Source organism: Canis lupus, chromosome 19 (assembly GCF_048164855.1).
Source record: "Canis lupus baileyi chromosome 19, mCanLup2.hap1, whole genome shotgun sequence".
Classification (NCBI taxonomy): domain Eukaryota; kingdom Metazoa; phylum Chordata; class Mammalia; order Carnivora; family Canidae; genus Canis; species Canis lupus.
This window is the reverse complement of record NC_132856.1, coordinates 11,940,962-11,965,698: the sequence shown is the minus strand read 5'-3', so window position 1 is coordinate 11,965,698 and position 24,737 is coordinate 11,940,962. Positions and strand designations below refer to the sequence as shown.

At 38.6% G+C, this 24,737-nt stretch overlaps 1 protein-coding gene across 7 annotated transcripts in view; it reads left to right on the top strand.

Moving 5' to 3' along the window:
- GRM7 (glutamate metabotropic receptor 7) overlaps positions 1–24,737 on the top strand; it is an 849,841-nt gene that overhangs the window by 680,497 nt on the left and 144,607 nt on the right. For all 7 annotated transcript variants that reach the window (XR_012012515.1, XR_012012517.1, XM_072788071.1 and 4 more), the window contains exon 8: positions 14,140–15,075. Coding sequence is in view for 5 of the 7 variants with exons in the window: in XM_072788071.1 (XP_072644172.1) it covers positions 14,140–15,075 (936 nt within the window). In the remaining 2 variants the exon portion in view is untranslated. The remainder of the gene's footprint in view (positions 1–14,139; positions 15,076–24,737) is intronic.

The following is a 24,737-nucleotide window of genomic DNA, read 5'->3' as shown; positions in this document are numbered from 1 at the left end:
TGATTCTCCAGTACCTAACTCCATTTTACTGGTGAGGAAATGAAGCTTCACAGAAGCCAAAGATGATCTAGCTAACATCCTTACAGTTGATAATCCAGTTCATGTTCTCTGACTTGCCATGACCAAGAAGGGGAAAAGATGTGAAAAGTGATGCTAGAATCCCAAAGTATTAGCCAGGAAAACAGTATCACTGTCTTCCATAGTGTTATGGACACTGTGTGTTATTGGACAGATACAGATTCTGCAGGATGTTGAGATAATCAGTGTTACAGAGGAGTAAAGAATGTTTGTTCTGTACTCAAACGAATTAGAAGCCATTGGCTTAAATCAAAACATAGTCTCTCTTTAATAGCAAAACTTCTCAGGGTCCTTAATAAACTGTACTATGACTCCTCCTGACATGTCAGTGTTTAATGAGAGGCAGTGGGGGTGGGGGACTGGTGTTCCTATGTTCAAAAGAATATATTACAAGGCTAGTATTCATCAGAGTGAAATGTGGGATAACTATCCTTAAAAATCTGTATAAAAAGTTTCTTTCCTCTCCTTTAGAAAAGGGAAGCAAGAGATTCAGAGGCTAACAAAAATAGAAAGGAGAGAAAAGGAAAGAAAAAAAAAAGGAAAATCAAAAGCCCCTTTTGTGTCAGATGGTAAACTGAGTGATCAGCATCCTTCCTCACTTACCTGGCAGAGAGCATGACTCACTCCAGGTGAGTGGGTGAAAAGCAATTTGCAAGCTGTCTGGTTAGAAAAGAAGATTTAGTAGCAGTGATATGAGGACTTCTATTGTTCTTGCTTGTATACTTTGTCATATTAAGCAAGTCAGAGCTGGGAGGCTCAAACAGAAAGGAAGAACACAGAGCGTTCAAGGGCATAACAAGAAGCCATTTCCTTCCTTCCCCCAACGACTCATCTCTTTACATCCTAATCCTGGGAATTCTTTCTTGGGACAGAATTTACTCTGGTTCTGATCCACCCTTTGGGCTCTGGAGGGTTTAAAAAAAAGATGTGGTGGCTCTGGTTTTCAAAGTGTAAGAGGTAGAAGAACAGTACAGGTCAAAATGCTAAGGTATGAGATGTCAACAAAGGGAGAGGGTATTTATAGCGCAGAGGCATCAGGGAATATTTGGGGTATTTAAGCCAGTTGTTGAAGAATTAGGAGAAAGCATGACAGCTAAAGGACAGGTGTGAACTGGATAATGCAAATAGGGAATCAGAGGGTATTCAAGGGAAGCATAAGCAAGAAAAAAAAATTAAAAAAAAAGAAGAGGAATTTAGGATGTTGGGGTGGTGAATGCTGATGAGGCTGGAGAGGGTAAGGTCAGGGGTCTGCTTGGGAGGGACTTGATGGCCAAAATGGGGTGTTTGCACTGCCTTCAATGGGCAGTGGATTTGGATCCACTGTGCCTAGTCCCACACTCACCTTCCAAGAAGGCACTCTGGCCCTGACATGACAAATAGTCTCTTTGGGCCACCCTTCTAGGTACAAGGCAAGCATAAGGAAACAACTCAGATGTACTCTCTTTGAGCGGAAGGAGACAGAGAAGTAAATACCTAGTTGTTTCACTGCAGATTGTAACTGCTATAAAGAGAAATACCAGTGTAAAAGAATAAGAAATGAAAGGGATGGCCTAAAATCAGAGAGAGCAGTTAGGAGAACACAGTAATGGTAATTTTAGTGGATCCTTGTCATTGAGGACAAAGACAAAAAGGGGTTCACAGAAGACTGAAACAAGCTTTGCAACTGTTATTTTTTGAGGGATGCAAGGTGGAGAGGGGTATCAAAAATGAAGACTATTGTTAATCATAATGATTTGAATGGATATAACTCATTTAGTTTTACCATGTGTAAAACAATGTGTGTCACATGTATTAATTTTCTCAGTAAGTCAAGGAGGTACTCTTACTGTCTAAATTTCAAAGATTAAGAAAAATAAAGTTTGGAGAATATAAATGACTTGGCCAAGATTCCTCTTAGTATTTGAGCACATGTCCCTCTGAGTCCAACACTCACATTAACTACTCTGGTATACCAAGACAAGCCAGAGGGTGTGGGTGACATCGAAAAAGGGAAGGAGAATGATGTGTTCAGGTTTTGATGCTGAGTCTGAAATGGTCCAGTGGCATTAATCACTGGTGATACTCCATTGGAAGAATCAGTGCTCAAGAGTGTAGGGAGAATTGGGAATGGCCATCCTCGGGTTGTTTACGTGGATTAAGTGGCTCATTGAAGGCATAAAATATTCTAATGACAATTATTCAGGCAGCTATGATGTGTCAGGCACCATGCTAATTCCTTAGACATGTTATCTCATTTAGTCTTCAGAACAGATAAGCTTGGCAGACGCTCGGATTGCCTATTTGCCTTTGCCTTTGGGTACAATGTCTGGAGGTGATGAGGTCTGTCTTTGAACCCAGGAAAGTCTGACTTCCCAGATCATGCCCTTTCTATTTTGAGCTGTAGGTAAGCTTACTAATGCAGAAAGTGGTATTCAGAGAAAATTTATTACCTGAAACTGGGTTTGACTCTTGGGAGATGTCGAAGCAAAGAATAGGAAAAGGTAGGGTTTTTACCTGCAAGAAAAAGGAGCACACTGGGGATCTTTCCCAAAGTAGTGTCTTCCTGAACAATAGAATTGGGGAGGTTTTAAACTAAGGGTGCTTGCACGATAGGCAGTTCAGCATAGAATTGGGGTAAAAGTCATCTTAAGGTGACAAAGTCCAAGTCAAGGTCACAGGATCCAGGTCACATCATCAATTCTCTGGCTTTAGTTGGTTTGGTATTTGAGTGCTCAAAAGGGTTTAAATCTTACAAAGATAAAAAAAAATGAATCTTACAAAGATAATTCAAGAATGTACATCAGGTCAATCTTTACTTTTGAACCAAACTGGGACTTTTACCACTGATTTATTGTCCCTGATATGATTAGGTTATCTCCTAGCCTGATAGTGGCTGTTCTAACATTCTGTTGTTCCCTTAAAATCATTATCTACTGGGCTCTATCATTCCACAATTTCAATGTATCCCAGGAAGTTCTGCAAGAAATGTGCTTTGGGCAAATAGTACTGATCAGGGATAGATTACAGGATGGCTGGGAGTCTAAAATGATTTTTTTTTTTTTTTTTTTGAAAAGGAGAGAGTGAGCATATATGGGAGCAGAGGGAGAAAGAGAATCTTAAGCCAGCTCCCCACTCAGTGCAGAGCCTGATGAGGGCCTCGATCTCATGATCTTGAGCTGGCTCAAGAGACCAAATCAAGAGATGGATACTTAACTGACTGAGTCACCCAGGCGACCCCTAAAATGGCTTTTCTTACGTCAAGAAACCTATGCCTTGTCTTCACTTTCCCAGGGACCCCTAACTCTTTCTGTTTATAGAGTCAAGTGCAAATGAAACAGGAGTTTTCTCCTTGGTGGTGAGTCAGAAACTGCACTAGGTTAAGTTGTCCCACAAAAAAACCTTTCATTTGCAGCAAATAAGGAGGTCACAGGGAATAGCTTCCAAAGTGATAGCTTCCTGAGAGACAATGAATAAGTTCCTTTTGTTTAGTGTTAGGATGAATATTTAGATCAGGAAGCCCTGTCATCCTATGTAGAGGTGGACATAAGGTCACACAGGTGCCTCAAGGAAACATGCCTATGCATATACAGTATGTTATGTGATTGAGGCTGAGGCTCTTCACTGGGCAGAGATTTTAGTATTATAATGAGGTAAAGGGAATTATAGGTCATTCAGGAGGTCACTAGGTGGTCCATCTGTGCAGGCATGGGTCAGGTTTAGGTCAGAAAGTCTAGGTGGTCTGGATCCAAGGTAGATCTCGTCAGGGCAGTTGCCATCACCTGGTGGTTTTGAGTTTCACTGGTCTGAGTTACAGTGAAAGCCTAAAAGAAGAGCTTAGGGAAAATGTTAAGATAAAGGTTTGTGATTACAAACAGATGCAGTCAAGGCCATGTCTTGGGGTCTAACTGGTGATACAGGATCTATTCAATTCAAGTTCTGTCCTTGGCTGCTGATCATACATGACTTATTTTTCTTCCTTTCTGTGATGTGTTTGTTGTGTTCATTTCCCCTCTACCCAGGAGTTCAGTGCTGCATATTTAACTCCCTTTCTTCCCTGAAGAAAATGCCAAGGACTTTTCCACTGTAAATTTTCACTCTATAGATATATAGTAAATGACCAGAAAACAAATGAGACTCATAAGTAGTTAGGGATCCTTTCTTTTTTTTTTTTTTTTTTTAAAAGTTTTATTTCTTTATTTGAGAGAGAGAGAGAGTGGAAGTAGGAAGTGGAGGAGGGGAGGGGCAGAGAGAAAGGGAGAAGTAGACTCCCTGCTGAGCAGGGAGCCTAACTCAGGGCTCCATCCTGAACCCTGAGATCATGACCTGAGCAAAAGGCAGACACTTAATTGACTAAGCCACCCAGGCACACCCCAATTAGGGATCTCTCATTTCTAGTTACAATTAAACTCAAATTTTGGCTAAGGAAAATCACTTCTAGAGGATTGGTCAATCTTTTCTGTCCTTCACACTGTCGTTCACCCATTCAATCTAACAATGCTATGGAGCCTCCTCCCAGAGTTTGAGTTTCCAACAAATGAATAAAGTGGACAGAAGCTCTGATCTCAAGGAGCTAACATAGAAACTGGAAATTGAGACCTTAATGAAGTAATGTATTTGCATAATGACAAATTGGGTTAAGTTCTTTAAAGGGAGATCTTTAGAGTTTATTAAAGGAGGATCCATTCTGGTTGGGTAGGGAACTCCTGAGCAAGAATTCAGTGAACTGAAGAATCATAGAGCAGCATATTGCAGCCCCATACTCACTGAGGATAGTGAGTAGGAACCTAGCTAAAGCCAATTGATGTGTGTCCCTGCTGGATTATGCAGGATCATCTAGGATGTCTTGTGGCAAGATGTCACTGACACTGAGGTGCTTAAGCATAAAGGTGCCATGATCAAGTCTGCATGCTAAAGGATCCTTCTGGCTTTAGTATAGCTAGTGGGGTTGGGAAGTGGCCAGGAGGAAAGAGAGGTGGGGAAATTCCACAGGAAGATTTCACAGAAGAGCTGTGATCCAAAGATGAGAAAAGAGGATTCATTTTTCTGAGGCACTTTTTTTTTTTCTGTTTTGTTCCCAACAACTAAAACAGGGTGTAGCACCCAATAAGTTAGCAAGTGTACCTCAGAGATAGTGCAGGTTCAGTTCCAGACCACCACAATAAATCAAATATCACAATTAAGATTGTCAGGTGAACTTTTTGGTTTCCCAGTGCATATAAAAGCTATGTTTACACTGTGCCATAGTCTGTTAAGCATGCAGTATAGCACTATGTCTTTAAAAATGGTACATACCTTAATTAAAAAGTACTTTATTGCTAGAAAGTATTAAGCATCAGCAATTTCCACAGTAGCCAAAGTATGGAAAGGGCTCAGATGTCTATCTACAGATGAATGGATAAAGAAGACAGTATATATACACAATGGAATATTACTTAGCCATCTAAAAGAATGAAATCTTGTCATTTGCAACAACATGGATGGAACTAGAGGGTATTATGATAAGCAGAATAAGACAGAGACAAACACCATATGATTTCACTTATATGTGGAATTTAAGAAACAGATGAACATAGGGAAAAGGAAGGAAAAAATAGAATAAGATAAAAACAGAGGGAGACAAGCCATAAGAGACTCTTAACTATAGGGAACAAATGGAGAATTGCTGGAGGGGAGATGGGTGGGGGGATGGGGTAATTGGGTCATGGGCATTAGGGAGGGCACTTGATATAATGAGCACTGGGTGTTATATATAATTGCTGAATCACTGAATTCTACCCCTGAAACTAGTAATACACTATGTTGTATTATACAGTGTGCTATACAGTGTATAATATGCACTTACAAAAAACAGTTGTATTATATAGTGTATTATAAACACTAAATTGAATTTAAATACAATTTAAAAAATGTTAAATATTAACATGTTCATTGAGTTGTATTTTTTTTTTTCTGCTGATGGGGAGGGTCTTGCCTTACAGTGGCTGCTGACTCATCAGGGTAGTGGTTGCTGAAGGCTGGGTGGCTGGCAATTTCTTAAAATAAGACTACAATGAAGTTTGCCACATTGATCTTCCTTTCACTCGAACACTTAGAGGCCATCATAGAGTAATTACCTAATTTCAGTGTTGTTGTATCTCAGGAAATAGGGAGGCCTGAGGAGAGGGAGAAACTTGGGGAAACGGCTGATGTGGCAGTCAGAACACACACAAGATTTATTTATCAATGATAATTTATAAGTAAATTATCAATTAAATAAAGCCATTTGCCATTTTGTATGGCACTGGTTGATGGTACTCCCCGAACAATTACAATAGTAGGATCAAAGATCATGGATCACAGATAATAACAGATAAAATAATGTGGAAAAATATAAAGTATTGTGAAAATTACCAAAATATGATAGAGAGACATGAAGTGAAAAATGCTCTTGGGAAAATGGTACCCACAGCCTTGCTCGGTGTATGGTTGCCACAGACTTTCAATTTGTAAAAATGCAATACCTGCAAAGGGTCATAAAATAAAGAACAATAAATCAAGGTATGCCTGTATTTAATATGTAGTTTGCCATATGAAATAATTAATTTCAACCTCATTTCAAGAGGTAAAACCTACGTGAGTTGTTGGTAGAGGGGCCAAAGGAAGGAAAGTCCAAGGACACAGAAGGTGTGGCAGATGACAAAACTTGTGGTTTATGGGCAGATAAGGTTGCCATGCAGGAGGGCTTTGTCCTTTTGTTTTCTTTGGATCTGAGTCAATCAATATTTTCTATCTTTGACCAGATAGTATATAGTTTAGGCTTTGTGGTACATGCATCCACAGCTACTCAACTTTTGCCATTTAAACATAAAATGGGCCATAGACAAAAAGTAAATGAACAAGTGCCAAGATGTTCTGATCCAGCCTCTATTTGCAAAACAGTCAGTGGGCAGGATTCAGCCCATGGGCAGTAGTTTGTCAATCCCTGAGCAGATCATGACTTCAGTTTTAAACAAGTGTAATTGGTGGTATTTTTTGAGACATCCATATGAATATGTTTACATTATTAATTATTGTTAAATATGGGTGTTAAAAAATATTCCAAATGTATTTAGTAATTAGGGATGCCTGGGTGGCTCAGCAGTTGACCATCTGCCTTTGGCCCAGGGCGTGATCTTGGAGTCCCGGGATCGAGTCCCACATCAGGCTCCCAGCATGGAGCCTGCTTTTCCCTCTGCCTGTGTCTCTGCCTCTCTCTCTCTCTCTCTCCATGTCTCTCATGAATAAATAAATAAAATCTTTTTAAAAAAACCCACAAATACATTTAGTAATTAGAACAAGATGAAATTTATAACCTTTGATTGGTAAGCATCTTCTAGTGAATTGTGTTCCAGAGGGCTATTAGATAAGTGGTCATTTGTAGTTAACATATACATTTTAAGGAGATGGCTCCTCTTGTGATGATATTGTTTCAGAAAGTGACAGCTAGCTAATGTCAGCAGATGTGCATTGTTTGGTCCTCAGAAAACACAGGATATCTTTTGAAAGGCGTCAACTTTAAAAAAATCAGAGGGTTCCACATAAGGCTGGTGGGGGGGGTGTGGGGGAAGGAAGTGCTGAGACCAAGTATAGTCATCCCTTTTACTTAGAGTAGAGTTTCAAGAGTACTTACTTGTAGTAGAGTTTCATAAAGAATAAGAAACCTAGATTGACCTTAGGAGCAAACTGTTCAGTTAATCTTGGAGGTTTTAATTATATACATTTAAAAACAAGCACCCACCCCACTGTTTGTATTTGAGGGAAATGCAGGCATTGAAACAGTGAATGCAGATCATTTAGGCAGAACTATTATGAAATCTGTTCTTGATGTATAATTTAACACATATTTATAAGTATGCATAGTTGTACCGTGTTCCTTTAAACTTGGTTGTTTTGGGAGCAGAAATGTCTTACTCTCACCCACGTCATTTGTTTACTTTATATGTTCTGCTGTCATAGGTATTTTAAGTTGTTTGGGCAATAGCATTATAAGACATAGTCTAGAGACTTTACTGGCTGTGCAAATATGTAATACATGTAATTTCACTACAACTTCATACTTTCCCATGAAATCATAATAGAGTATCACTGAACATTTCTGTCACTCATTCAGACTCATCAGAGATACTACGTCATCAGGTTGAGAATAGTAGTCCAGGTAAGCAATTCTCTGTGGTCAATAGCTTCTGTGAACAACACAAAGATTTTTTTCCAAACCTCAGCCCTTCAGAAAGTATAGTTCAATAGTCCCCCAATCTGTCTACATTTCACCTGAGGAGCTCTAAAACACACTGATGCCTATTTGAAAAATTTAGAGGATTCCCAAGTGATTCATATCTACAGGCAAGTCTGGCAACCACTGGCCTAAGTCAAAGTAAAGTCTAAAAACAGCATAAATGTATCTACATCCTGGACTTTACGGTGAGATGAAGCTCTGGGTCCTTCCATGGATGCCCAGGGTTGGCCATAGTAAAAAAAGCCATTCCTAACAATATTGGGGAGCCACTTTCTTCCTAGGGTACATTTAAAAAGTGATTCTTACAAAGTTTGAATAGATAGAATCTGAATTAGTAAGTGGATTTTTTTTAGAGATTTTATTTATATGACACACAGAGAGAGAGAGAGAGAGAGCGTAAGTACATAGAATGGGAGAAGGAGAGGGAAAAGCAGGCTTCCCGCTGAGCAGGGAGCCTGATCCAGAGCTGGATCTCAGGACTCTGGGATCACGACCTGAGCTGAAGGCAGACGCTTAACTGACTGTGTCATCCAGGCACCCCTGAATAAGTGTTTTTGCAGCACTGAGTGCTGCTACAGAATTCCTTGTGAAGCTCTTGGTAACCCCTCCACCTTGCCCACTCCACCTCCCTCCTACAACTGAAACCTGGCTCTTCTGTAGTATCAAAAACTCAACATTTCTGTGCATTTTTTCTAAAACCCCTTTTCCATAAATTAAGACAAATGTATTTTAATGAACAAATGGTGTTTTAATAAGAAAGCTCTTTTTAAAATTAGCTCATTCTATTAGGGTTTTAATAAGTTAAAAAATAATAACAATACTGTAGAGAATTATGCAACAAAAGCACCAGCCAGCTTGATCTGCAGAGTAAGCTTTGGAAGCATGCAAATGGATTTTCACTAAAGAAAATATCCCTGGAGTGACAAAATTTTCTTTTAGATAGAAAATGTCTGTGTGGGGAAAAGAACAGATCTCTTCTAGATAAAAATGATGCACCAAACCATGTTTATAAAAAATTTATCTCTGTTTGAGTTCTGCATTTGGCAGTAAGACAGCAACTAGTCTGGTTTTATTTTAAAATTCCAGTGATTATAAGGCCTGCACATTCCCTGTGGAGTAGCTAACTCTCTACTAGAGCCAGACCCCAATTTTTCTTTGCCAATCACATGTGCTAGAGAACTTTAGCTGACAGGTGCTTTTCCATTGTTTCTCTCTGAGCCAGAAGCAACGGAGTCACAGTTGATGTTTGGAGTCTAGGGCTTTACTTCTCTCTTTTAGGAGCATTCCCAGGAGACAAAATAAGTGCTTCCGATCACCCGTGTTTCAAAAGTCCCTTTTCTTTCTGGAGCTACCTACTTTCCCTGTTGGAATTTGAATTATTGGCTAATTGTCTAATAGTCTCAGAAGATCTTCACATACCAGATGCGGAATTAAGAAAAAGTGTATTTGTTAGAATGTTTCATTGCAAGTAGTAGACCGTCCAGGAAATATTGGTCACCCACTAAGGAAAGTTCATCATTTCATGTTCGAATTTCAGGAATACAGTGGTACATGTGATGGTTAATTTGCTGACATCATTATGCCACGGTTAAAGAATGGTTAATGATGACAATTTCGATGCTACAAACTGACTTATAGCACTTCATGAACTAGACAGTCTTCTCTCAGAGAACCACAGAATGGGGTGGAAGGCAGAGAGCTTTTTATAGGATGAAGAATTAAACAACAAGGAAAAGATAAACAGAAAATACCTGATTGGCAGGGGCCATATAATCAATCTTGTTTGAGGTGAGAAGGCTTAGAGTTGAGTTGGCATTTGGGGGACTGGCTGACTGAATACAGTCTGTGTCTGGCCAAGTGGAGCCTGTTTACAGGGACACCTATCCAAGTATGGTTTGCTACATGGCACCTTGGGAAGGAAAGGCTCCATCTTGGGCCTAGAAGTTATTTCAACATCATCAACGACACAAATTCTTTTTTATCTTTTTTCTATCCTCAGTATATTGGCTTTTTCCAATTTCTTGTCTCTTCATGGTTAAAGATTGGCTGCTGCAGCTCCATATATTACATTTGCACACATCAAAGTTCAAAGGCTAAATATAGTATATCTCTTTTTTGTGTCTCTTTTAAGAATGGAGAATATTTTGCTAGTACTCTACATCAGACTTACCTTTGCTTTCATTGGCTAGAACTATATATTATCTCTTTCCTAAACCATTGATCTACCTATCAACATAATCTATGTGCCACACACGGTGTTAATTGGCAGTACCATCGATACAGTTCTCTTGCTAACAGCTAGGATTTCAACATCTCTTCCCCATGAGCCTGCTACTGAGCAGATCCAGTATCTAGTACCCATAAACATTGGTGTCCGGGTAGGAAATTCATCCTTATCAGAGAATTTAGAACTGTATCTTCTAAAGAAGATTATAGTAAACATCCTAGCCCTTTTTTCTAATCTTTCTGCATCTTAACTTTGGCTTTCCACCTAACTGAAACATGGTTTTGTTGCAGCATTCAAAAGAAAATTGAAATTTACATTCCTACTAGCCTCTAGCAAAGAAAATTGACATTATACTTGAGTTTTCATAACCCTAAATGATTATTCTCCCTTCAATAAGTACCCATGGGTGTTTGTAGCTGACTATTTCTTATGAAACAAGTCACTGAGTTTGTGTGGATGGGTATAAGATAAATCAAATGTATCATTTAAAAAAAATTCTCACTAGAACTTTTAAAGTTTATTTATTTATTTTTTTAGAACTTTTAAAGTTTAGTTGGTATCTTTATTCAACAGTGTATTTTCAATAATGATTTTTGTTGAAAAACAAGTAAATTAGACATTTGTTCATTTGTTGCAAGATGCAACTTTGTTGCTGTAATATATACAATTAAACTGAGTTGAGATGTACTTTAAATGAAAATTGAAAACAAATTAAGTAATCAGTCAATGTAATGTTTGTGGTTACAGCTCTTATATATATTTGGATAAGTTAAGGAGGGGAGGGGAAAGCTATTCAGCATTGCTGGGTATTTTATTTTATTCCTAGGATAGAAAAATAGTGAGCTGACAACACTTAACATAGGCTATAAAATGTTAGATAATGATAATTTCTTTTTATATTTGTATGAGCCCACAACTATTCCCATAGATCAAGTTTAATCACATGGTATATTACTATCTACTAGTGTTGGAATCAGGCAGTTTCAAGTTTAGCTAATGAAATTTATTTATAGGGTTTTTTTTTTTTTTGGTTAATCTTTCTTATTAACCATGAGTAGGACCTTTTAATTTGACATTTGGAAACATTTGTATTAATAATAGCATTTTTTTAGGTTCCAACTTCTTGCAATTTGACATTTGTAAAGCTAATGCATATCTTTTTCTCTCTTATTACAAATTATTTCCTTAATTTTATGACTTTGGGATGGCTGCCAGTGACTTACTGCCTCAAAAATGATGATGTTGAGAAAGAGATGATTGTGTTTTATATTTAGTAAGATTTATTAGTGCTGACTTGGGCTTTGTGTTCAGGCAAATGAGTTTACACGAGTCATCTAAAGATTCTTGGGTCTCTGCTTAGAGTTTAAATTCAACAATTAGAAGGTTATATTTTATGAAGCTTAATCCCTGAGCCATTTCCCCCAACAGTTTTACCTACATTTGATTTAGGTTTTGAATATAGTTTTCACTGAAGTTTTGATGGAAGTATCACACCCTGCTACACATTGCATCACGTTTTAATATAGTGCTAAACTTCCAAGAGCAATAAATTAATTTTCCTTTCCCTTTATCTCTTAAAATTATACATGTTTTTAAAAGCCTCAGATTTTCCAGTATTTTTCTAACCAGTTTTTGGTCCAACTGTATTAAAGAGGTATTGGGAATGTCACTTAAATGTGTTCATTGGAATTTATTATGTAAGTTAATTTGCTGACTTAAGTACACCTTTTACAACTTGTAGATACTGCAATTATTTATTTAGTAAATATGTTTTTCAAGACTGTTGATTGCAAGTAATAGAAATGCCACTGAAAGTGTGTCAGCATAGCAGAATTTCCTGTCTTGCATAAGGGAGAGGTCTAGGGAATCATGCTTCAGGCATGCCTGTATCAAGTAGCTCATGCAGTTTCCTCAGTAATCATTCTCTTCTCCTTCTCTTTTTCAGTAACCTTTTCCTCTGTGTTGACTTCTCTCTCTTACAAATCCCTTCCTTCTTATAGCCATGAGCACTGACATCCTTACATCCTACAAACTGCCAGGCAAAAAAAAAAAAAAAAAAAAGATGTTTATTTTATGTAATCTTAGTAAAAGTAAACTTAAATTTCTTTCCATTCCATAATTATTCCATCCCTGACCTATATTTTGTGCCTAGGAGTTTGGAATGTATCTGTTTATGATAAAGTATGGTCCCTAGAGAACCACCAGCAACATCACCTACAATTTTGTTAGAACTACATACTCTCAGATCCCGTCCCAACCCAAACAATCAAGAGATCCTACTGTCAGGCCCAGCATACGGGGTGATAAGGAATCTTCCTAGTGATCCTGATGAGTGCTCAAGCTTGAGTAATGGTGCAATACACAATAATTGGCCGTGACTGGGTCATGTAAACAAACCTCTCCTCCACCGCTCCCCAGGAACTTTCTCATCTTACAGCAAACACATAGGAAATAGATCTGAGGAGCTGATGTCAGGAAGGAGGAAGAGTAGATGCTGTGCTGGCAAATGAGAGATCTCTGCTACAGTGCAATTTCAGCCCAATAGTACCTTTTCTTTGTTTCTAGTGATATTATTTCTCAGAACACGGTTGACTATGAATTGCCAAACCAGTATTTTCATTAAGCAAATCCACATTCATCCTCCTCTAGGATATAGTATTTTATTTTTAAATTTCATCTCCAAATAGGTACATGGCCAATATTGAAATGTTCCAGGCCATATTATTTTCTTTTTTTATCAAATGCTTCCTAATCACTTAGAGTTGACTACCATTATAGCCTTCAATAATGAACCTTGTCATTTCTAAATGATAAATAATAGACTGAATTTGCTTCAAAAATTCTCTTTGACCATGGGAGTGATGCCTACAGAATTTTAGAGAAGATGGTCACCATTGTAATATTATCCACAATAATTTTAAAACAATTTTTTTCGAAGCTAATAAGGGAGATGCATGAAACTTTTCACATTACTTAAGATTTTTATTTCTATTTATCTAATCATAAGACTCCTCTGGGCATTTGTTAAAGATCCAAAGGTCTTTTTACTAATTTTTATTTTAATTATTAATTTTTAAGTTATTTAAAAAATTATTTATTTATTTATTTATTTATTTATTTATTTATTTATTCATGAGAGACACACACAGAGAGAGAGAGAGAGGTAGAGACACAGGCAGAGGGAGAAGCAGGCTCCATGCAGGGAGCCTGACATGACTCTTGATCCCAGGTTTCCAGGATCATGCCCTGGGCTGAAGGCGGCACTAAACCACTGAGCCACCCGGGCTGCCCCTACTTTTTATTTTTCGTCATATTCTTATTTGGCAGGTCTAAGGTAGGAATGGGAATTTGTATTTTTAATAGTTGCCACGGGAATCCTTAGAACCAGGCAGGTTTGGCACATTCCATAGTGGTGAGAGGTAAGGATGCTAGGATGGAATGGTTGGGGTCAAATCTTAGTTACAGTTCATACTGACTGGGGGATGGAAGAGGTGGATAGTTCCTTAATTGTCAAGTCTTAAATGCCGCTATCACTGTTATTCTATTCTTTCCTTTTTCTCTGAACTAACCTGCCAGTTATACCTTCTCATTTCTCATGCTGCAGATAGAGGACATGCAGTGGGGTAAAGGAGTCCGGGAGATTCCCCCCTCAGTGTGTACGCTGCCTTGTAAGCCCGGGCAAAGAAAGAAGACACAGAAGGGAACTCCATGCTGCTGGACCTGTGAACCTTGCGACGGCTACCAGTACCAGTTTGATGAGATGACATGTCAACATTGCCCCTACGACCAGAGGCCCAATGAAAACCGAACTGGCTGCCAGGATATCCCCATCATCAAACTAGAGTGGCATTCCCCCTGGGCCGTCATCCCTGTCTTCCTAGCAATGTTGGGGATCATTGCCACCATATTTGTCATGGCCACTTTCATCCGCTACAATGACACGCCCATTGTCCGGGCATCTGGGCGGGAACTGAGCTACGTTCTGTTGACTGGCATCTTTCTTTGCTACATTATCACTTTCCTGATGATAGCCAAACCAGATGTGGCAGTGTGTTCTTTCCGGAGAGTTTTCTTGGGCTTGGGTATGTGCATCAGTTATGCAGCCCTCTTGACAAAAACCAATCGGATTTATCGCATATTTGAGCAAGGCAAGAAATCAGTGACAGCTCCCAGACTCATAAGCCCGACGTCACAGCTGGCAATCACTTCCAGTTTGATATCAGTTCAGCTTCTAGGTGTATTCATTTGGTTTGGTGTTGATCCACCCAACATCATCATAGACTATGATGAACATAAGACAATGAACCCTGAGCAGGCCAGGGGAGTTCTCAAATGTGACATTACAGATCTCCAAATCATTTGTTCCTTGGGATATAGCATTCTTCTCATGGTCACATGTACTGTGTATGCCATCAAGACTCGGGGTGTCCCAGAAAATTTTAACGAAGCCAAACCCATTGGATTCACTATGTACACGACATGTATAGTGTGGCTTGCCTTCATTCCCATTTTTTTTGGCACTGCTCAGTCAGCGGAAAAGGTAAGTGAAAATGCACACCACAACATGCATTTCAAAAATATGTTTGTTTTTGTAAATACTGAAACCAAATTGATTGTATATAGAGAGAAGGTTTATTTTCTGAATTATTAGACAACAATGCTACAGAAATCTAAAACCTGCAGGGAACTGTTCTATGTTCCTTTCACTGGAAACCAACCAGAGGCAGCTTTTTCAAGTTAATTTATGATAGAATTATTCAATATAACAAGAGATTGGGATGCCTGGGTGGCCCAGCGGTTAGGCGGCTGCCTTCAGCTCAGGTCGTGATTCTGGGATTGAGTCTCGCATCAGGCTCCTGCGAGGAGCCTGCTTCTCCCTCTTCCTATGTCTCTGTCTCTCTCTATATATCTCTCTCTCATGAATAAATAAATAAATCTTTAAAAAATATAGAGAAAGATATTATCCAGTAAAAAATTGTGTAGTCTATCCAAATTAAACTTTCCTGTACATTCATTACCCACCCTCCCTTCTTACACATATGTTTCCTTGGGATAGGAAGAAAAGGCCATAGTCCTTCATTAGGATGAGGATGGTCTCTTACCTTTCTTAGTGACAGTCTTGGCTATCACTATGGATTGGATCTACATGTGAGTGACACAACATATTAGAGTTTCCCGTTTGCATATTTTATTTATTTATTTATTTATTTATTTATTTATTTATTTATTTATTTTTTTAATGGATAAATATAGGAGGGTTTTGGTTATCATTCCACCCTAGGCTTTCTAAAGCTAGATGTACCTTAATCACATCAAGTGATTCAGAGTGATACCAGAGATTCAACTTTCTAGCAGTGGGAGGGACAGTATGCAGTAGAGCAAGTGTCATCAAGCTATGGAAATTCAAGATTAGTGGGCCTTAACATGTTGTCCTAGATATGGTTAGTATAGATGCTCCCCTCATAGTTATGCATTTTTACAAATCTGTAAATTAGGCAGCCCTAATGTGTTGCTTTGTGTGCCACTTAGGTGACACTAAAACACTGATAAAACATGAAATTTATATACATCTGACTTTTATATTCACTTGGATATGGTTTGTGTATATGCAAATTAGGCAGTTCTAATATATTGATCTTAATAAGCTGTGTTGTCCTTCATCCGGTGAAGTCAGCTTGGACAGGGTGGTACAGCTAAAGCCAGAACTGAGACCTAGAGCCCTAACTGGCATGCTGTATGGGAGAGAATGGTGTTATGGCTTGATTAGAAGTTAGAACACAGGGAGTCTAACCTGATTCCATGTTACTTTGAACAAGTCTCTAAAACATTCAAGGGCTTAGTGCCGTAAATGAGGAAAACAAAGATTGAGGTAGGAATCTCTACAAATTCATAAGTCTGTGCCTCTAAGAATTAGTCAAATCTGAATTTTTCATTGTTACTTTTATTCTCATATAATCATATAAATAATTAATGACATTTGACTGGTGTTTTGAGAAGATGCCTTTCACCTAAATTGTTTGATTCAGAAGCTATTAGTTTAGACTGTGTGGGTTTGGGGGTTTTTTTGTTTCTTTCTTTTTTATTTTCTTAAATGAGTATCTCATAAGACCATGGAGAATTCTGAAACCAAGGACAGTGAGTGGTTCCAGATATGGTTTTAGTAATAAAATGTCTTAGAGGAAGTTCTAAAATACATGCTCAACAAGCATAGTATGTTTCCAACAGTATGTTTCAAATTCATAATGCATGTTTACTGTCTGTGAAACCAACTTGAATTGCATTTTATTGCTTCTATCTATCCCTGGGCCAGGGGAATAGTAAAATATGAGTTAGGGTAGTGAAATGCAATAGAGAGAAAAAGAAAAAGAATTTCCCAAATGTATGCTGGTAAGTTGATAACCATTGAACTTTTTATGGGAAATGATGTGTATCATCAAAGCCTATGAAGATAATAATTATTTTTTTATTAAAACACAATTCCCCTTGTAACTGGTTAAAAACATTAAATCCTTTTCTTGTAAATTTATTCTTGGGGAATGTAGTTTTATAGAACAGCCTGCAATTGTTTTATAGATGGGCCTTGTAATGGTGTTTGATAATATAAGTGTCTTCCATTTCATTTGTCATTTCCAGCCATTTCTAGTCATGATTATGAATCTTTTCAGTAAGGTCAATAGTATAATTGATTCACTGAAAAACCTGAAAATGAGGGGCACCTGGATAGCTTAGTGGTTGAGCACCTGCCTTTGATTCAGGTTGTGATCCCAGGATTGAGTCCTGCATCGGGCTCACTGCAGGGAGCCTGCTTCTCCCTCTGCCTATGTCTCTGCCTCTCTCTGCATGTCTATCATGAATAAATAAATAAAATCTTAAAAAAAAAAACCCTGAAAATGGTACAGGGTTTCAAGAATTGAATTCACTGATTCCAGTTGTTCTAGAAGACTTTGAGCTGATAGAACTGAACTACAGGAAAAATTAAGCTGTTTTCAAGCAGTGTGGTTTGTATCATAGAGTTTAGAAGACATGTATTTTTTCTTTGTATACTCTCAATGAGTTGTGATGTTTTACATGCTTGATTGGCACAATTAAAGGTACTAAATTGCCAAACGGGAATAGTGAATTTTATATGGAAATTCACATACCTTAAAGATAGGCATATGGTTAGAGAAGCATGAGTGATAAATTAAAAATAGCTTTTGTACATGAAGCCATGGAATTTAAATTGTGGAAGGAGGCAGATTGCCAAATGCAACAGAAATCACAGAAAAAGGCATCACTGCCAAGCTAGCAATATTCAGAATCACAGCCTTCCACTTTTGTTTAGATCAAACAATTTAAGTATTTTAAGTGGAAGAATTCCATTGTAACAGGAAAAAAAAAAAAAAAGATCTGGCAGTGAGTTCAGTAATAACTATTTACTGTCTTAGGAAATTGAATTCATTCTGATTATGTTAGGGATATCTTCATGAAATTTCTTATCACTTGAGTTCGTTAGCACAGAATAAAGGGTGAGAAATGTTTATTTTCTTGTGAAACATCAGCCCTCATATATTTTTGCTTTTGTGAAGAAAGATGCAGGAAATTACGGTTATCTTGTTTTATCATTGCTAATCCTGTGATTATTGGAATGAGAATCATGCACCATGGTCAAGGATGGAAGAAGTAAACTTGAGCTGTAAGAGAACAATCCCTGGTTTTAGGAATTCTATTTAGATGGCTGAAATGATTCAAGGAAACACTGCAAATAGTAGAGTAGTATCACAGTAGGAGTTAGCTTGTCTAGTGAAGTGTGTTAATGTCTCATTGCTATATATTGGCAATAGCTATTAGAGGACTAGATTGTTTTCCACAAAAACAAAGGCTTGGCCTGTGGCTTATCTATCTTTTTTGCATGCAACCAGGAAAAGAGCATGCATCAGGTAGGGAGGTTATAATCTACTCTGCCAAAATCTGAGAAACACTGTAGATCCTTTGCTTATCCAGATCTTTTTAGCCAGTTGTTGTCAGGAGAACTTTCTAGGTAAGCCAGTATATAATTTTGTTGTTGTTGTTTTTATGCATTGATGAGGAGACAAGCTTTACACCACTTGGCTCTCTGCAAAGGCAAAGTAGACTTTGATATATAAAGTAGGGTCAGAGGGTCTCATAGGTCTTCCTCTCTGTGTATATGTGTGTATTTTGGTAGGAGGTTGGTGACAAGAAGAGAAAGAAAAGAATTGAAGCATTTTCTTTGGAAAAAATGCTGGAAAAAGAGTAGTGGCTTAGAGAAAGGCATATGTCTTCTATAATGCTACCCATAGGCCATTCCTCTGCACATATCCAAAGAGAACAGCATGAATTACAATACTTAAATAATAGGATTATTTGGTTTTCATTGAAGAATTACTCCACTATATGACAGAAGTAGAGCTACTACTAGCAATCTCTGAACCATGGTCCTTAACTCTTCTCAAAATTATGTACATGATAATCCCAATTGGAACTTCTTTTTTAAAATATTGCATATCTGTCCCTCCCAGCTGGTTCAATAGGACACTAGAATGGGCATAGAACTTTAGACATTGTAATGAGCATGCTGGAAATATGTCAGTGCAAACCAAGCATACTTCTTAAAACTACCTGAGCATTTTTTTTCCTAATCCACAGAACATGTTGTACAAATATTTCCTGATCTATAATTTTAGAGCCTTTAGGAGTAAAATAATTCTCATCTCAAGCAAATAGGAGTTCCACAGATTGAGAAACCAGGCAATCAGAAACACATTATTCACAATCAAAGACAAAGTCTAGATTCAGAAGGTCTGAATGAAGTTTCAACTCCAAAGTTATGAACAGAGACCTCATGGCAGGACCAAAGCATTGACCCTGCAGCCAGAGGTAACAAGAGGACAGACAGAAAGGAAGGTTTCCCGGGAGTATTTCTAGAAGGGTTTGGACTATAAGTCAACATTTTGATCTTCCACATGTAGCAGATAGCTCTCCAATATCTGAACACAAAGCAAACTAATCTAGGCCTGATATTAGGGATCAGAAATATTTGGCAGGTGGGTAAACATTTCCTAATCCATGCCCTAGGCAGATCTTGGTAATCAATTATAGTGAGCTTCCCCTGAACCCAGGTGTGGTCTTAAAATCCTTACCAACACAGTCTTTAGGCAGCCACTACCAATGAGTCAGAACTGGAAGGAATTTGAAATACGGATGTCCTTTCTGATTAATTCTGGGCACTGACAGATGACCTTTGATCTCTCTTCCCATTCCCCTATTTGTTGTCCTTGTGCAAGAGCCACTGGGTGGCTTTCACTGAAATTAATCTGCTTAAATATAAAGAATAGTCATGGAAATGGGAGTGTGCTTGAATTAGTCTGTGTTTTGTTTCTGATTACACATCTCTTCTTTTAAATTTTCAAATGCCATACAGAAAAGAGCAGTCCTGGCTTTCTTTGGGAATAATATATTAGTTTATGCCTCTGCACTACTTGATTTGATTAACATTTTCTCATGGTCTTTCAGCGTTTTAACAATTGTGAAAACCTATTATGTCCCTAGTATTCTCTGAAGGACTGGGGTGAAGGAGAGGTGAAGAAGGCATCATTTTTGTCCGTCAGGAATTCATAAGCTAGTGGTCAGTGCAGGCTTTCAAACCAACTTTGAATAGTGTGAGGCATGTTAAGTTGTCACACAAGGAAAGTAGGACAGGCACCCAGAGACAGGAACTCCACTTCCACTTCATGGAAAAGTGATAAGCGGACTGAAGTTACCAGGCAGAGGAAGCACTATGACAACCAGTGAGAAATTACACCCCATGCCCAAAAGTAGAGGGTGGCATTCTCAACACATGGTATGGAGAGTGAAGAGACAGATTGCAATTAATGCGACTTTGACTCTTGCAAATATGGAGGTGTAAGAATAAAATGTAATAAAACTGCATTTTATGGGGAAACTTTAAAACAACATGAGCCCCATCATGTCATCCCCAAATTAAACTTTTGGCAAGAATCCCATTTTTTCAAAGTGATGAGCCACATTAATTTTAAATACGATAGCTTGTAAGCCAGAAATACCTGTTTTCCTTTCCCGGGATGATATTCTCCCTTGGGCATATGTTGAATTATGCAAGGTCTTCCCTCTGATGCAATCCCCCCTGTCTGATTTTGGGGGCCTGGGCCCTGTGACAGATATAACAATGTAGTGAAGAGCAGCAAATCCAAATTATGGGGGACTGTGTTTGGACTTTATTCCTGTAAGCTGTAGAGAGCCAGCAAAAGTTTATATAGGTGGGAGGAATATCAACACAGGATATTTTGGAATGTGAATTCCAGGAACAGTGCTTGAGGATAAGCAAAGGTGAAGCAGCCAGAGTTAAGAAAACTTCATTAAGTAGCTCTTGTAATAGATGAAGAAAAGATAGCCCTGGTTTAAAGAAGGCCTGAGGAACCAGAAAAGATAAAGGAGGTTTGAAAGCTGCTTTGAACATTAAAAGAATATGTGAATGTAATATGCCTTATCTTCCCTTTTGTGTTCTGCTGCTTTGTTACTGAAATAGAGATATGCTTATAGATACTTTTTTCTTTTTTGAATTTTGCAAGTAGCATTGCCCACTATTTAACATGCCCACTAAGTGAGGCAAGAGGAAGGACTCCCTCCCGTCCTCTGTATAACTGTATAGTCATTGCCAATAGGCTGATGACTCTGTTTCTAGATACATAAATACACACATATTCATACACAAATGCAAATGTCTTTTCAGACAAAAATCCTTACTTTCTTTGCTGGGATGCTTAGTAGAACCTCCACCTTGCTTTTAAACACAATTGAGAGAAGTGTCCCAGGGCATAGCTTAGGCTGAGGCCATTTGTGCCCCGACGCTATGACGGGCAAGCATACTGGTGTTTGAGGTCTTGCTTCTGTTGTTTAGTTTTGTCTGTTCAAATTTATATCAGAAGCATATGAAACCATCTCCTTTCTGCTTCCTGCTGTGACCTTGATGATAACTGAGCTTCTCTCCAAACAGCGCTCTGAAACCAGCTGTTTGCACATCTGGTGTTAGTCTGTGGCTTGGTATAGTGCCGGTCCTGTACTCCCCTCATGATGTATCAGCTAATTTCAGGTGCAGTCACCTAGAATAATTGGAGTCTTCACCATCTTAGTCCCTTCCTTTGGCCAGAATAGCTAGTTCAGCAGGTAAAATCCAAGAGCCTGTGTAAAACTGAACTGAGTGAGCACTAATAAGGAAATAGCTTACTATATTAAGACAAGAGTCCCCACCATTAAAGATTTGAACAGAGAGGTTTTTCAACAAAAAGAAATTGCTGCCAAAGGGAAAAACTCAGCAAGTCTTGTATCAGTCCCTCATGGGGTATCCCCAAGAGTCCCACCTTTCCCATGAAGTGCCTTTCACTTTGAGATCTCAGCCTCTGAAGGACACAGTCACAAGGACCCAGGCTTCACCTTCATAACTAGTACCAGGATATTCAGACAAATCTCTGTTCTTTGGCATTTCTGAGAGCAGCACAGGCCACTTATCATTTTCAGAAACAACTCTTCTCAAAGCACAGGAAATTATAACAGGATACAGTTGGCCAATAAGCAGCCAGAGGGCTGCCAAATCCAGGTTTGGGGTCCTGAGATACCCACAGTACAGACCATAAAACAGGTCTACTTAGTATTTTGCCAGATGCCTTGTGGTCCTAGAACACCATTCCTCCATACCCCATCGTGCTGTGCTGCTCTGAATCTCATCAGTGTGCATGATGGATATGTGTCATTTAACCTTTTTGGTCCTACGTTCTTCCATCTGCACAATGGGTATAATCTTTCCAACTTCTGGGTTTGCGTAAGAGAAAATTAGATCTTTACATTGTTTAGTACACAGCTTCTTTATCCATTCATCTTTCGATGGACACCAAGGCTCCTTCCACAGTTTGGCTATTGTGGATATTGCTGCTAGAAACATCGGGGTGCAGGTATCCCGGCGTTTCACTGCATCTGTATCTTTGGGGTAAATCCCCAGCAGTGCAATTGCTGGGTCATAGGGTAGCTCTATTTTTAACTCTTTGAGGAACCTCCGCACAGTTTTGCAGAGGGGCTGTACCAGTTCACCGTCCCACCAATAGTGCAAGACAGTTCCCCTTTCTCCACATTCTCTCCAGAAGCTGTGGTCTATGTATACAATGGAATATTACTCAGCCATCAGAAGAGACGAATACCTACCATTTGCTTCGATGTGGATGGAACTGGAGGGTATTATGCTGAGTGAAGTAAGTCAATCAGAGAAGGACAATCATTATATGGTTTCACTCATACGAGGAATGTAAAAAACAGTGAAAGGGATTATAGGGGAAAGGAGAGGAAATGAATGGGAAAAATCAGAGAGGGTGACAAAACATGAGACTCCTAACTCTGTGAAACAAACAAGGGGTAGTGGAAGGGGAGGTGTGCGGGGGGTTGGGTGACTGGGTGACAGGCACTGACGGGGGCACTTGATGGGATGAGCACTGGGTGTTTTACTATATGTTGGCAAATCGAACTCCAATAAAAAAAATGTAAATATAAAAAATAAATTGCTTAGTATAGTTTTTATAAAACGATTTCAGGTGCTGGTAAGGGTGTGGAACAACTGGAACTCTCACATAATGCTAGTGGGAATGTAAAAGTTAATCAGCCACTTGGAAAAATGGTTTGGCAGGTTCTTGAAATGTTAAGCATCTACCTTATGTTCTGCTCTAGCCATTCCTCCTATCTCTTTACCCACACAAAATGAAAGAATATGTCCACATACAACTGCACATAATTTTTTTGGTAGATTCATTTTTAATAGTCCGAAACTGAAAACAACCCAAATGCCCATCAATAGCTGAGTAGATAAACAAGGTGTAGTGTAGCCATAGAATGGAATACTACTCTGCAGTAAAAAGCATTGGATTATTGATATATCCAACGGCATGATTAAATCCCAGATGATACGGCTCACTGAAAGAATACAGGCAGGGTATGTACTGTATAATTCCACTTTGACCAAAATATTTTTAAGATTGAAATTACTCTCTAGGGAGAGAAAGCAAATCATTTGTTCACTGGAGATGGATGGGAGGCTAAGAATTACAAAGAAGCACAAGGAAATTTGGAGGGTGATGTATGTGTTCACTCTCTTGATTGTAGTGGTGGCTTCACAGGTGCATGCATATGTCAGAGCTGATCAGATTTCATACTTCAAATATGTGCAGTTTATCATACGTCAGTTATATATTGAGAAAGCCATTAAAATCTCTCTGCCAGAAACTCTTCCTTCTCTGCTCTTCTTCTATTTTCTTGAAACTTAATCATAAGTGTTCTTACACCTGCAGGCCTACGTGCCCAGTACTGAAACTATAAATTGTATCAGTAATGAAACTAGAATTACGTAAATGAGTTAACAGTATAAGAGGGTTTCAAATACTCTATAGCACATGGTAAATGCTCAGTAAAGTGAACTGCATCCTTCCACCCTCAGTTCCCCTTAGCAAAAATTGCTTTCTAGGTCAAGCAACAGAGTCTACAGAAAGTAAAATAGTCCTATATCTGAGGACACTGAAAGCAGAAGAGTTAGTATAGATTAGGGGGATGACAGAAACTATCTCTGAAGAGGCAGGTAGAGGTGAAATCTTGGAGGACCCTGTATGCTTGATTTTATTTTTTGGCAAGCAGGGGGAAATGTTCTGCAATGAATTTTAGGGCAGGGATGTGTGGGACATTGTTAGATTTATGTTTTCAAAAGATTCCTCTTTGCTTATGTGTAATGGTTTGCGTGATAGTTGTGATATTGTGATTTATAGTAAGATATGTTTGGGCTTTGTCCCATTTCTGGTAGTGAGCTCCTAGAACCCCTGAAATTTCTGAAGAGATGAAAGCCAGAAAGGTATCTTTTGTTATGTTAATGAGGTGACTCTGGGACCCTACTGAAGGATGGGGCATGGTCACCAGGAGATCCAACCGTGTAATTAGAGAGTTGGAACTTTCAATCTCACTCCCTGACCTCTGGGAAGGAGCTGGAGGTTGAATGGATTGTCACTGACCAGCAATTTAATCAATAATGCCTAAAAAATAAAACAAAATGAAATCAGAGAGGGAGACAAACCCTAAGAGACTCTGAATCTTAGGAAACAAATTGAGGGTCACTGGAAGGGAGTGGGGGGATGGGATGACAGGATGAAAAGCATTTAG